The 14,456-nt window shown below is 33.3% G+C and overlaps 1 protein-coding gene across 1 annotated transcript in view; it reads left to right on the top strand.

The window, feature by feature from the left end:
* The window catches only part of LOC145254336 (uncharacterized), a 392,524-nt gene that overhangs the window by 418 nt on the left and 377,650 nt on the right, over positions 1–14,456 (top strand). The window contains exon 1 of the mRNA XM_080113016.1: positions 1–1,581. This exon is cut by the window's left edge and continues 418 nt beyond it. Within this exon, the coding sequence (XP_079969142.1) occupies positions 1,324–1,581 (258 nt within the window). The 5' untranslated portion in view covers positions 1–1,323. The remainder of the gene's footprint in view (positions 1,582–14,456) is intronic.

Below are 14,456 nucleotides of genomic sequence, written 5' to 3'. Positions count from 1 at the left end.
ATTAAGTAAACTTTAGAACATTTCCAATAACTTGTTTATACATAAAAATAAATAAATAAAAGTATAGCAAAATTTTCGATCGATTAATATTACAAATGAAAAGATTAAATATCAAAGCAAATTACTTAAAACAAGTTTTAGCGCTTTTAAACTTTTGCATAGATTAATACGAGAAAGTAATTGTCGATTTATATTATTTGAACCCTGTTAAAAACTTAAGCACAAACGATTTTTAAAAGTTAAAAATTGGAATAAATTCCTACCGATATAAAAATATTACTAATACTTAAACCGGATTATTATAATAAAAGTTAAATCTTTGAAGAACGACTAATTATTAATTAATTATTATTATTAATAGATTTATTTCGAAATATTTGAAAAAAAAATCAAACCAAACAAGGTTTTGGCCGATATAACCTCTAGCCGTCTTCAAATAACCTCCTTCAGATGATATTAGTACAGAATTTCAAACGAAATCTTTTATTTAACCCACAGAGGTAGATTATTCCCGTCCCATCAATCATATGCGTAAGCCTTAATTATTAATTGTATTCTTAGTATCGCCTGTAGTAAGAATTGAACCACCAACTTCTGGAATTGGTCACTGAAATCTGTTACATAACACTTTATCCGCTGCGCCAACTTGTTCTCATGAATGCTTTGATTTTATATCTTAAGTGAAAGTTTAAACTTAAAGCTTGTAATTATCTTTCTTTCCATAACAAATACAATAATTTGATATTTCACTAAGATTTTACAGATCTTTGTAATTGTGATTCAAAACGTCGTTTAAACTTTCAACAGAAAAAATAGGTAAGCCTTTAAACTGGTTGAATCATCTTTATAAAGTGTTATTTCTGTTTTAATGAAGATGATACTGAAAATAATCTAATCATAGAGCAGTTCTCATGATTGTGTATGAATTCTAAATAAACGAGCTCTTTAACGAAAAAGACAAAAAAATCTGGGAGCAATTAGGATTATATCAAATAAAGACTAATAAAAACCAACCCTTATTTTCTATAAAATTATATATATATTACTTATTGGGATAATTTTCTACTTAAGATAATACATAACTAGAAACACTGGTTTTCTTTCTTTTTTCTTTTAAAATACCTTTATCTAGCATCCGTGGCCAATATATAAAATATATATAATCTTAAATATAACGGATTAGGAAACGACAATCGATCTAGTGATTAATTTATGGCGTGCTAATATTTTTTTCTTTGTTTGCATGTCAAGAAAGTTTGAAAGTTTTGATTTTCTTCGTCTCCTGTTATTCCGGATTCTTTGGATTGCTACTTTCGATGCATCATGGGCAGTGGATCTTCGAAAATGACTCGAACACTCTCTGTCAACGAAAAATCGTCCAGCCGAGGGACCATGCGAAAGTCTACGCGACACCGTCGGGCTAAAAGCGAAATGGGAGCTTCGACTCAGATCAACAGCAGCCCAGTGGTCGGTCGAATTATATCTACGGGGATTCCAAACGAAAATAGCGAGGACCGGCCACACGATGCCGACCTCCTGGATACACCCATGCATATACCATACCTAACAAACGGAGAACAGGTGACGTTAATCAATTTTTTACCCCCTCCCCCTTTTTTTAATATATATATATATATATATATATATATATATATATATATATAAAAGAGTTTGTAATTCTTTTGATAAATTAATTGATTTTACTAACTATTGTTAATAACTATCCAGGTATCTCTCTTCTAATTGTCTTCTAACCCTCGCGTAAGACGTACCCTAGCAGATTAAACCAACTTTAAGAAGGAAGATTCCAAAGATTATCAAATTTAGAGGCGGTTCCCAGTCGATTTTATATTCCGGTCAAGGGAGATGATTTTTGACGACGTTAGATTTTGTTTCTTGTTTATTTTGCAACGAGTTGTTTGTGCTCTTGCTCATACAGCACCTGGTATTCCCAAATAGTTACCCATCTGATACTGACTGCACTCACTGTAGCTTAACTTTGTTGCTCCAATCAGAGCTGGTGAGTAAACGTGATTACACTGAACACTGTATTTTCATGTAACAGCAGCATCGCACTATAAAAATGCCGACATTCTTTAAATGAAATTTGCTCCTAACGAAGCAAAAGGTCACGTGATGTAAGGAGCTCAAATCCTTCAAGAAAATAAATAAAAAATAAAACGAACTAGCCAATAAGAGCTGTATAGACAAATTTTGACCCAGAAAACAGCAATTATTACCCCTTTGTAAAAAAACATCGCTCATTGAATGTGAGAAGTGTAATACAAGATAAGGCAAGTGAGGGCCACGATGCTGCCGAAAATAAACATAAGGTTTATATTCTACTCTCCTTAAATAGTAAATACTCTAAATATATCCTTTATTAGTTGAGAAAAATCGGCGTTGTCCGGGAATTAATGAGAAACGTGTGCTCATGCTTACAAACCAGAACTACATTGGCATTCTGATTTTTTCAATTTCTAAAATAAAGTAAATCTTTCTTAGTATTTATTTCGGAGCGAACGCAGACCCCATGATATTATAAAACATACTAACACGAAATCAATAACATTTGCTTCCACGTAAACATTTACCGATAAAAGTTTTGTCTTTGTTTTCAGTTGCATCCTCGGCAAGCAATAAATGGAATCGATAATTGCACCCCAGTAACCCTAGATCGAATCGAAAGAAAATGTGGACGGTGTCATGAAGTAACTTGAAAACTTAAATCCTTATTGAAACTAATTTGAGGTTTCTGTTAGCATATCGATTTCTGTAGAAGTAAAACGCGAACAAAAAACAAACAAAAGCAAAACAACTTTATTTCATAGAATTCGATATTCGAACTTGTGACTTAGTACAGCTATAGTATACCAGCCTAATAAAAAAAAAGAAAAGAAAACATTCACAATATATAAATAACACAATCCGAGTTGTTCGAGTCACGGAAAATTTACCAGAAAGTTGTACATTTAAAAGGACCATCTGTGTGTTATACCCCCTTCACTACTTACACACGTTATACAGCATAACTGAACTCTGTCATATCAAAAAGTAATTGTATCTACCCGGCGTCCTCCGGGAGTATTTACACCTTCATTTATCAACTAAACGCCATTGTCGCAATGTTGCATCTCTGCCTATTTTACAAAAAACCAGCTTAGCAACAAAATCGCACCTCTTCACTCTAAATGCAAAAAAAAGCTTTCTACTCTAATAGTTTCTTCCCTCGAACAGCTAGACTTTAGAATCCCCTTCTTGCTCCCCCGACTGTACTGAAATGCAGAAGTTTAAAATGTAACGTAAACCAACATCTTGTTAATCTTTCCTAAGCATAATAGTAGCCCCTTGCGTCCAAGTAGCGATATGCCTTTATTAGAGGTGAACGCGAGTAAAAGAAAAAAAATCGCTTTTAATCGCTTACACATTTTTACCATTTACTTTTAATAGTAATACATAATATTTATAGTTTTGGAATAATTATTTAACGAGGAATATATTTCGGTTTTGCAATAAAATTAGGAAATGTTGAAATTTAATCATTTTTTTTTTTCGTCGTCAAAATAAACTTGGTGCCATTAAAAAAATATACAGATTTTTAAATCTGATGTTTTGTATAGTTTAGTAAAATTTCTATTTGTACTTGTATTAATGGAATCAAGCTGTTAAAAATTTTGACATAATTAAAAGAAAGCTGATTAAATAGTTATGTTTCAACGTAAATTGTCAAACAGACGATATATTATCTGATATTTTTATGGATAAACGTAAGATTGTTTTTTTTTTCAACAAACAAAATATCTTTTCTACAGGCTTTACTAAGCCAGACAATGTGAATTATATATATATATGTGTGTGTGTGTGTGTGTGTGTGTGTGTGTGTGCGCACGCGCGTATATGGGGAAATATGTTTATTCAATTATATTTCACCTTTTATTTATACCAATCCTTTAATTTATGAAACTTAATGTAACTTCAAATTTATACAAATAAATGACAAAAGTCTATATTTCAAAATTTTTAAAAGAATAAACGGCAGATGGGCAAGATCCTGAAATTTGGAATATAGACTTGTCATTTCTTTGTGAATGCGCATATGTATATATATATATATATATGTATGTCATCCACATACAGTACTGTTTCGCAGATCATCAGTGTGGCTAGACAGGCCAGGATTGAAACCAGACCGCCTGTATGACGGGCTCCTAACCATTACGCTTAATCGGCGGCTGCCGTGCGAGTCGTGAATTAACGATGTTTTGACATCGTCCGAAATACCTAAGCTCGATTTGTTTACACAAAGAGCATCGCTTTATGTGCTAATGGTAACTCGTGTATCACTTCTCAATATGCTCAACTCAAGCTGAGGAGCATTATAGGCATCCACACACACACACGAACACACACACACATATATATATATATATATATATATATATATATATATATATATATATTAGCATTGCCCGATCATAAAATACGCTTTGTTATTTTGATTAATGCAGATTTCGTGTTTATTATGTTATATTGGACCAATATATAGTAATGATTTAAAAAGTAAATATTAAAAAAAAAGACTCGTGTATCACCACCGAGAATCGAAACCAAAACGTTTAGCTTACGATTTACTTTTTCCTTTACTGCCTGAGCTATGAAGACATGTTTGCTTCAAGGCTAAAAAATTAAAACATGAACCAATAGCTATTAAGCTACGCATGCATATTCGTAATACCGTCGTTCGACCTTTACCTGGCAGATTCCATTTTTAAAATTTTCACACATTTGCACCAATTTCCCTGGCTAAAACCCAAATATAAAATTTCGATGAGTGCAAATACTCTATATATTAAGTTTCATGTTTGTAGTCCAAAAAACTGACACAAATTTGGTAGGCTAAATGTCTTAAACAAAAATATATACACATACATAAATATATATAGAAAGAGGTTTGTGTTTACTATAACATTTTACGCAAATATTACGCAAGTATAAATCATGTAGAATATCTGCAGGAAGATAATTACACGTAATAGTTAACTAAAGATGATCATCCCATAAAAAAAACGAAGAAACTGATAGGAAATTCAAATGAATGTTTAAAAGAATATGCAAATTAGGTAGATCTTTTGTATATAAATGCAATATATATATATATATGTAAATAGAAAAAAGGGAGTTAATATAAATATCAATACACAAAAGCACAAATTTATGGGAATATATTACAATAGAAAAATGTGAGCATCAAAAGTAATATGGTTAAGCTTAAACATGGAAAGTAAAGGACTAGTTGTTAGCAACATTAAAACTTCATTATATAATGTTAAAAATTTAATTAAAAAATCTTTAAGCTGCAATATTTTAAGTTATAAGTTTATTATATTTTTTACTATAATATCTTGTCCTTTTCTTTTTCATGTTTAGCAACTAGTCCTTTACTTTTCTATGTTTAAGCTTAACCATATTACTTTTCATACTTGCATTTTTCTTTTGTAATTCATGATTTTTCCAGGCTTCCAATAAATTCACTTGTTCTTTGTTTAATTACAGTCTTATTTTTCTGCCTCCATAAACACATATGTAATAATGCACGGCACTCGTCTGCTTTCCATAAAAAAAAAAATCACCCAATTATCTCCCTTTCAGACTTTCATTCTCACTTGTTACTTCTCTTTTCGAATTAGTTGCAACAGTAATCGCTGATGCGACGTGGTTGCTATGGAAACCAGTCATAAAAAACGTCGCTCACCTTCTTACATATTTTTACGATTTCGAACACGAGAAAATTCATCATAACTTGTTTTACTGAACGAAAATTGAAATTTTTTTTTCACACTATAGCTGAGAAGGTGATCTATAATTTGTAATAATTTGAAATTTGGTCGAAAAATGAGTGAGCGGTTAAGCTTTAAAGTCGTTCTCAATGACTAAAACTGCTACTTAATCATATATTCAAACACAGTAGTGTTTGAACGATTTTATATATAAATTATTAAAAATGAACTACTTTCAATGCTATATCACAAATGTAACAAACATACGGTCGATAGATACGCCTTCTCCTTCATGATATACTTGAATTTCTTTCCGTTATCCGCTGATCTTGTGCACTGCTTCAACATACATTGTGATAAGTGGAATCTTAGCCATTCTGTGTTATGTTTCCAAAAATAATACAGATATCGGGATTATAATCACGTATCGTTTTAATGTCTACAACTTTTACACATACAATTTACATCCACCTTGAATTGTACACTGGGAGAGTCGTCTGTTAACTACAGGAACTACTGTTCATATTGACGTAGAATTCTTGCAACATCACATGGAATCTATTTTACAATGTTGATTGAGATATCACGGATTATATTATATATATATTAGTATTCATATGGTTGTTGGTTCATAGATATTAATCCAATCAAACTACATATGCAATTCCTACAACTACATACCTAGAAAATGGAGCTATTAAACCTGACATAGTAATATGGGATAAGAAGGAGAAAGAAGCGACCTTAGTAGAAGTTAATGTCCCCAATAGTGCTGGGTTAGATAGAGCCAAGAGAAAAAAATATAACAAAATACCAAAATCTTCTTTACATGAAAAGAAACCAGAATCTTTGGAAGATTTCCATCATTTCAAAATTATAGAAGCAACTGGACTCATGAAAAAATGTAAAAAGTACCTGGCAAATATACTCGGTGAACTAAGTGCAAGAGAGATTCAAACAATTACACCTAAAGAAACGGTTAGAATCTTAAAAAAGATCTCTCGGTTGGAATATATGAGATAGCGAGTGAGTGTCTGGCATTCTGTAGAATGCCTTACCATTGACTTGAACAAAATGATTTATAAAAAGTAGAATTCAATTATAAGTGAGTTTCTTTGTGGTCTAGGGTTCAATCTTCAGCACGGGCGATGCTAAGAATACAGTTACGAGTTACTTTTACCCGGTTATGGCTGGCAGACGAGAACAAGCTCCGTAGATTAAATAAAGGGTCTCGTTGGAAATTCCGTATAGATTCTAGACTTCGACAAGTGATATCTGCAGAAGGTCGAAGGTTACGAAATATTGTGAGAATATCATCTAAGATTAGAACAATAATCCGAATAATCCAATTGAAACATCTCTGTGCACATAAACAACCTAAATAAGATATTCTTTGGAATAAATATTCTATGGAAAGCGTTATAGTAACTCCATGCACGTTGAAAATATTTGAATTTTAAATTAGATTGTCACATTTTGGAGTTTAAGCACTCTGCTCACTTGTGACCGTCAAAATTCTCCGAAAAACAAACAAAACTGAAAATATGAGAATGTAGTATGGATTGTGTTTAATAGCCATTGTTTAAATTCATGCAAATCGGAAATACTTGAATTATCAAAGGAGGAGAGGCGCGCCAGTTAAGTATTGTAACACTCCCTTAAAATACTCAAATGATCGGGACATTTGGAGAAATCTTGTCTCTAAAACCGATGGTTCAACTTCTATGCAAATCGGAGATAAATTTTCATGAGAGTTGCGGTTATTTCATTTATAAGTCCAACAACATTAAAAAAAATGGAAACTCGTAAAAAAAAAAAAATAAATAAATAAATAAATAAATAAATACGCAGTATCCTGAGAAATACGGATATTTCATTGGATTGGTAACGAGGTGATCTGTTAAAAACTGCATCCTGAACAGAGACATTATTGCTACCATTATATATATATATATATATATATATATATATATATATATATATATATATATATATATATCTACACTAACAGTTTTACCCGGCTTTGTACGGACCCTATGTACCGTCCATAACTTTATGTGCATATGTATATATTAAAAAGTGTCAATATGTACAGTAATGCCGTTCTATTTAATAGGCTTCCTTAACTACCATTGAGAAAAGTTGGTAGAGACACCCGAGGTCATTTTTTTTTAATTTTGACGGCCTTAACATTAATTGTTTTAGGCTCAAGTTAAATTAAAATGTTTGACCCATGTCCAAGAAACCTAAATCTCAAATTTCAGGGGTTTAGACCCAAAATTAGCGGAGGAGTTTAGTAGAGTCTGCAAAGGTCAACTCTGTAAACTGACCTCTTGACAGCCAAATTTTCGCCCAAAAATGATTAAAAAGCTTGCTGAAAGTTAATACGCTTTATGTAAAATTTCAAATTGGCTTAATAGTTTGATAGAAACCGTGAAGGTCAAATCTTTTGAACTTTAACCCCCTAGAAGCCAAATTTTAAGCAAAAAAAAAAGAAAAAAGAAAAAGAAAACCGATGAAAAAGCTTGCCCTATGCCTGAATACCTTTTATGTAACATTTCAAATGTTTAGACCAAAAATGTGATGAGTTATTTGTTAGAGACTGCAGAGATCAAATATTTTTTACATTTTACCCCAATTTTGACCCCTTTACATTTACTGGTTTGGGCTGAAATCAAATTATAAATTTAGATCCATTTCCAAGTAACCTATATCTAAAATTTCAAGTGTTTAGACCCAAAATTGGAGGAGTTTGATAGAGTTCTCAAAGGTCAAATCGCTGAACTTTGACCCCTTAACGGCAAAATTTATGGCCGAAAACCGATTAAAAAGATTTTCCAAAATTTCAATACCCCGTAGTACATTTATTTGGTAGGGAAATGTACATAGACAGACATTTTCACATTATATATATATATATATATATATATATATATATATATATATATATAAACGGTCTCTAACAAATAACTCATAATCTTATGTCAAGTAGGCTAGACAGACCACTTCGTGTTTCATTCGTGGGGAAAATCAGACCAATTGCCTGATGATTTTCATGGGAATGAAAAAAGTATTTCTGTATCTTACAGGCAATACTAAATTCTAGTTGAGTACCGAATAAAGAAATAAATATTGAAAAAATATACGCAGTATATCATATATATATATATATATATATATATATATATATATATATATATATATATATATATAATTATATTTAAAACTTTATTTAAATTCTGTACCTCTAAACATTTATTTAAATATCTTCGGAAAAGGTACAGTCAACATCAAATTGACACCTGTAATACTATTATTCGAATAAGGAGTAGAATGAGATCTACCAACCTCTCCATAGATTTTTTGCGTTCTTGTCTGGAACAAGATGTGGCCCCACTTTATACCAGTAAACGCATTGCTGTATCTCAGGTGAAACCTAGTTTGTCTATGGAGCGAGCGTTTATACGAGACGATATTAATAAGTTGACGGAGAAGCTAGAGGTGTATATTAATAATCGTCATTACCTCTGGTCTGTAGTGAAGGGTTTCCTGTCCTTTTTTGACTTTTTCCGCTTTTGCAAGTATTTATCCATCGGTGATCAATTTGCTAAGCAACATGCTTCCAAAGACAATAATAAACATCTTGCCCTTCTAGTTCGTAGAAGATATGGGTGTGAACCCATTAATGGAAACAAACATATTTTCAATCTTTCGAAAACTGAACTTACAGAAATTGAAAATAGAGTTCTGTCTAAGGGATTGGATTTTTGTATTTCCCCAACCAGTATAAAGAGCGAACACTTTCTTCCTTTGAAGTTTTGTTCTCTTAACTGAGACATAATGTCCCTATTTCCCCGGAAAGAATTTCTGGGATGAAATCTAGTTTAGTTGCCTTAGCTCACCGATACAGTAACACACCTGTTGATTATAGCGACTTTGTCTGGAACATAACGCAATTTAAAACTATGAAAGCGTTAAAATCCAATGACAATATTAATATGTGCAAACCAGACAAAGGTGCAGGAATGGTGATTTTGAACAAATCGGACTACGTTGAGAAAATGGCAGTTATTCTCAATGATGTTTCGAAATTCCATAAACTCGGTCCTGTCGAGTTGACGGATAATACTTGCAAGAACGAGGCAAAAAAAAAAAATGCAAAGACGTCTACTTGCATTATTTAAAAAGAAAGTTTTTTGCAAAGACATCTATGACAGGATTAGACCCTCTGGTTCACAACGTCCTAGAATGTATGGTCTCCCCAAAATCCACAAGCAAGGTGTTCCGCTGAGACCTATTTTATCAATAGTTGGTTCGGCACAACATTCTTTGGCTCAGTGGCTTGTGGAAATTCTGCAACCTGTGCACCAGTTATATACCACGCACTGTATCCCTGATTCTTTTCAGTTTGTTGATTATGTACGTGGGTTGGATTCTAATGCAGAGACATCTTTTATGTGCTCATTTGATGTCTCTAGTCTCTTTACCAACATACCGTTGGATAAGACTATACGTATATGTACCGACGCGCTTTACAATCGTCGCCTGACTGCTCCACGTTTTTCTAAAGATATTCTTATTGAACTTATTTTAATGTGCACAAAGTCTGTGGAGTTTAGTTTTTGTGATATTATGTACTGTCAGGTTGACGGGGTTTCAATGGGGAGTCCGTTGGCCCCAACTTTAGCGGATATTTTCGTCGAGTACAATGAACCCGTTCTGTTTAATTTTATAACAAAACCCGCTGCATATTTCAGATATGTTGACGACACTTTTGCTGTTTTTCCATCGCAAAGTGAAGCGTCGATATTTTTTGATAGGTTCAATTCTTTGCATGGTGCTCTAAAGTTCATATGGAAAGTGAGAAGGACAATTTGCTTTCGTTCTTGGATGTTCTTGTCGAACGTTCAAGGGGGCTTTGTCACTACAATTTATAGGAAGCCGACATTTACTGGCCTATATGTAAACTGGTTGTCTTTTGTACCAAAATCACGTAAGGTCGGCTTAATACTTTGGTACATAGAGCCCTGATGATTTGTTCACCTAACAGATTGGACGCCGAACTCGATAAAATTCATCAATAATGGTTATCTTGTTGACCTTATTGATGATTGTATTTTAAAAAAAGGTTGCGGATTTTAAATCCGCTAAAAAGTTTGGACCTTTGAAATGCCCGGTTTATTTAAAATTACTGTGGATTGGGGGAAAGAGTAACAGGCTTTCCAAACAGATTCACAGAAGTATTTATGACTGCTTTTATTCTGTGTCCTTGCGTTTGGTATATACTACGAGACCTGCATTTCCTTCTTTTCGCAAGGATAGTTTGCCTTACATCCAAAATAGCAATATTGTATATCAATTCAAATGCCAGTGCGATGCTGGTTATGTTGGACAAACATCCTTGCATCTTTTGACTCGTATAAGCCAGCATGTTCCATCGAAGATCAGACGAGGGAGGATGGGTCTGGTAGTCTCCCTCCTTCTGCAGCCTTGGACTCTGCTATTGGCCAGCATTTGGTTGACAACCAGTGCTATGCCGATAGATATAAAATTGAACGGGGCGAGGTGCTACATAGAGCGGACTCCAGAAACCATTTAAAGATTTTGGAGTCTGTCTATTGCGATGCAGAAACATCTAACGCATTGTCTCTCTTTGGGGGAACTGAATTTTTTTCTCCCGTCCCCCCCCTCGTTGTGCTATTATTTTCATCGTTTTTTAAACGTTAAATTTTATTTTAGTGCCCCCGTAAATTTTTGGCACATTCAATAGTTCCCCATCAGAACTCTTTACTTTCGACATAGTATTATTTTACGCTATCGATTTTCTCCTGATGAGATGATAGCTGAAAGAGCTCTCGAGAGACTTCCGCCCATTATATTTAAAACTGTATTTAAATTCTGCACCTCTAAACATATATATATATATATATATATATATATATATATATATATATAATAAATGGTTGTATACATAGGTTTCCTAGATGTAAATCCAATGAGACCAACGTGATTATTAAAGAGTGCAAATCCAGTTTTCTTCAAACTTGTATCAATAATAACTTGCTGCCTTATATACATATATATGTATAGGAAAATCCTGATACTAATTAACCGATCATTATAAATTAATAGGAAAATCCGACGTTACTGGGGATTGAATGAGGATCAATAATATGGTTTTATGCACTATGGTCACAATATATTGCTTTCTTTATTTTTACTGCCCCCTCCTCCCGTTAGAAGAAGCGTGATGCTGGAAAACTCTGAATTAATGTCGTACGCACATGGTTTAAATGTACACAGACGTAACAAAATAGAAACTAAAATAAATACTTTTCCCCAGATAATATATGCTTATTTATATTTACAAATAAGAATAGTGTTGAAATAACTTAGTGTATTTTATTGAAATTGCATTTAAAAACATTGAAGCATGTCACGAACCCATAGACCATCCCGTCTGCGAGGATGAATCATGGGTAAACATGAAGGTGGTCTTAGTACAAGCAAATAGCAAGAAATCTTTCAATACTCCTTTCTACTGTTAATAGAGTGATCGTACTATTCACAAGAGGACAGAGTGCACAAAACCGCACCCAGGTCACCCTGGCCCCTCTGAAAAAAGCCTTGCGTTTTGTGAAAAGAAATGTTGAAGAGGATCCTCGGTGCAAAGCGTTTGGCATTGCAACACAAGCTGGTGTCAGTTCCAGAACAGCTGTCTGGTATCTTCACCAGCAGGGCCGCTAATCTAGAGCTGCGAGAAGGAAACCGTTTCTTTGTTCTGGCAATATCAAGCGCAGAAATGATTGGGCTCGTAAGATGGCGTCAAGCTCTATGAGTTTTTGAACCAATGTAATTTTCTCTGAAGAATCACGATTTCCATTATTTCCCGAGAGTGGAAGGGTATGGGCATGGAGGGTACCCTCAGCAAGAGTTTAACTTAAAAAGCCTACTACCAATGCTGAAAATGGGGGGTGGTCTCGGTTATGGTATGGAGTGTAATTTAGAATGATGGTCGCTCAGACCTGGTGGAGTGCGGAAGAAACATCAATTCTGCTAAATATGTTTCAATATTACATGAAGGACTCCTACCAATATTCTCAAGTCTTAAAATGAACCAAGTTAACTATTTATGGAAGACGGCGCTTCTTATTAGTCTGTTAGGGTGACACAACATTGGTTGGGCCAAAGTAGGATTAATAAACATCCGTGGCCAAGTCAGACCCCGGATGAAAACCTTTGGGGCCTATTAGACCGGAACCTTTGTAAAAAGAAAATGAAGCCATCTACTAAGTCTGAGCTTTTAGCATTATTGCGTCAGACATGGCAAGATATTCCTCAAGATGATATTCGTCAACTGATCAATGCTATACCTAGAAGGGTCCTAGCATTAAAATTAGTAAAGGGAATGTCAACCAAATAATAGTTATTAAATTTTACCATTTTTTTATTTTGTTCTATAAATTATATGTTTATTGAAAAACTATTTCTATGGGTGTCTATTGTTTTATATCATGTCTGTGTAGACAATAATAAAACTCTGGACCGCCCGAACGCCTTTGTTTGCATCTTGTCTATCAAAAGAATTGTTGCCATGGAAACCAGCTTGTATTTAATAAAATCCACACTCCTTTCCACATTGAGTATAAATAAACTTCAGTCTTTACTTAACTTGTAGACATTGTTTCAATCATGAAATTATGTTTTATTATCTTTTGGTTTCGATTCTAGATGACACCCGAATCATATTTCTTTTATTTTTGAACTCATGACTGTATTGGGTACAATATAATATGAAATAATTGACTGAAAAATAATAAATACGAAATCTACATCAATTAAAATATATTTAAGCATATTTACCGACGGGACAACGCCAGGCGCCCCTGCTATTTTTTTTTTTTACAACAATCAAATATATATATTTCAAGTTTCAGGGAGAGTTCTGTCCTTATGAGTTACTTAGAAGTGGCGGCACATAGATATTCGGTACAGAAGTTAACGTATCGATTCGGGACCACTTCCGTTGTTTTCCCCAATAATATTTGACACATGATTTAAATAAAAAAAGGATATATTTGAAGGGCATCATGCCCGTATAACAACCTTAGGGGTTCATTTACTAATTCGGAAACACTTCCGCCGTCTTTTTCAGAAAATTCTACATAATAAACCTTTAGATTTTATGTAGATTCGTAAACATTCATTTCTAAAGGGAACACAAACTTCACACACAGACATTGAGTTTATATATATATATATATATATATATATATATATATATATATATATCGGACCATAGACTAGGCTAAGGTTCTGTTATGTAGACTATATTAAGTTTAATTTAGCTTTATACAAACGGAAGTGAGACGTCAAATTCTGATATTTATAAAAATGTAACCGTTGCTGTTGGACATCAATTAATAAATTTCTAAAATTCCATTTTTTTTCTGTGTATTTACAGTTATTAGGAGACATAGTATGGAAACGAATTCACATTTGAAAATTCTAATATTTTCGACTTGCAGAAAATTGGATCCGCAGTTATAAGAGAAAGATTCTTACAATTTCAATTCGTCGGAAAACTTCATCTCATTCTCAAATTTTAGACATTTTTAGTCGCGTGCAAGCAACTCTAAGTCACTGTCGGTCTGTTGGTCTGTCCGTAACACTTTTGTG

Source organism: Euprymna scolopes, chromosome 3 (genome assembly GCF_053919585.1).
Source record: "Euprymna scolopes isolate OS-2025 chromosome 3, ASM5391958v1, whole genome shotgun sequence".
Lineage (NCBI taxonomy): Eukaryota > Metazoa > Mollusca > Cephalopoda > Sepiida > Sepiolidae > Euprymna > Euprymna scolopes.
The sequence above is the reverse complement of the archived record's forward strand: the minus strand, read 5'-3'. Positions and strand labels throughout refer to the sequence as shown.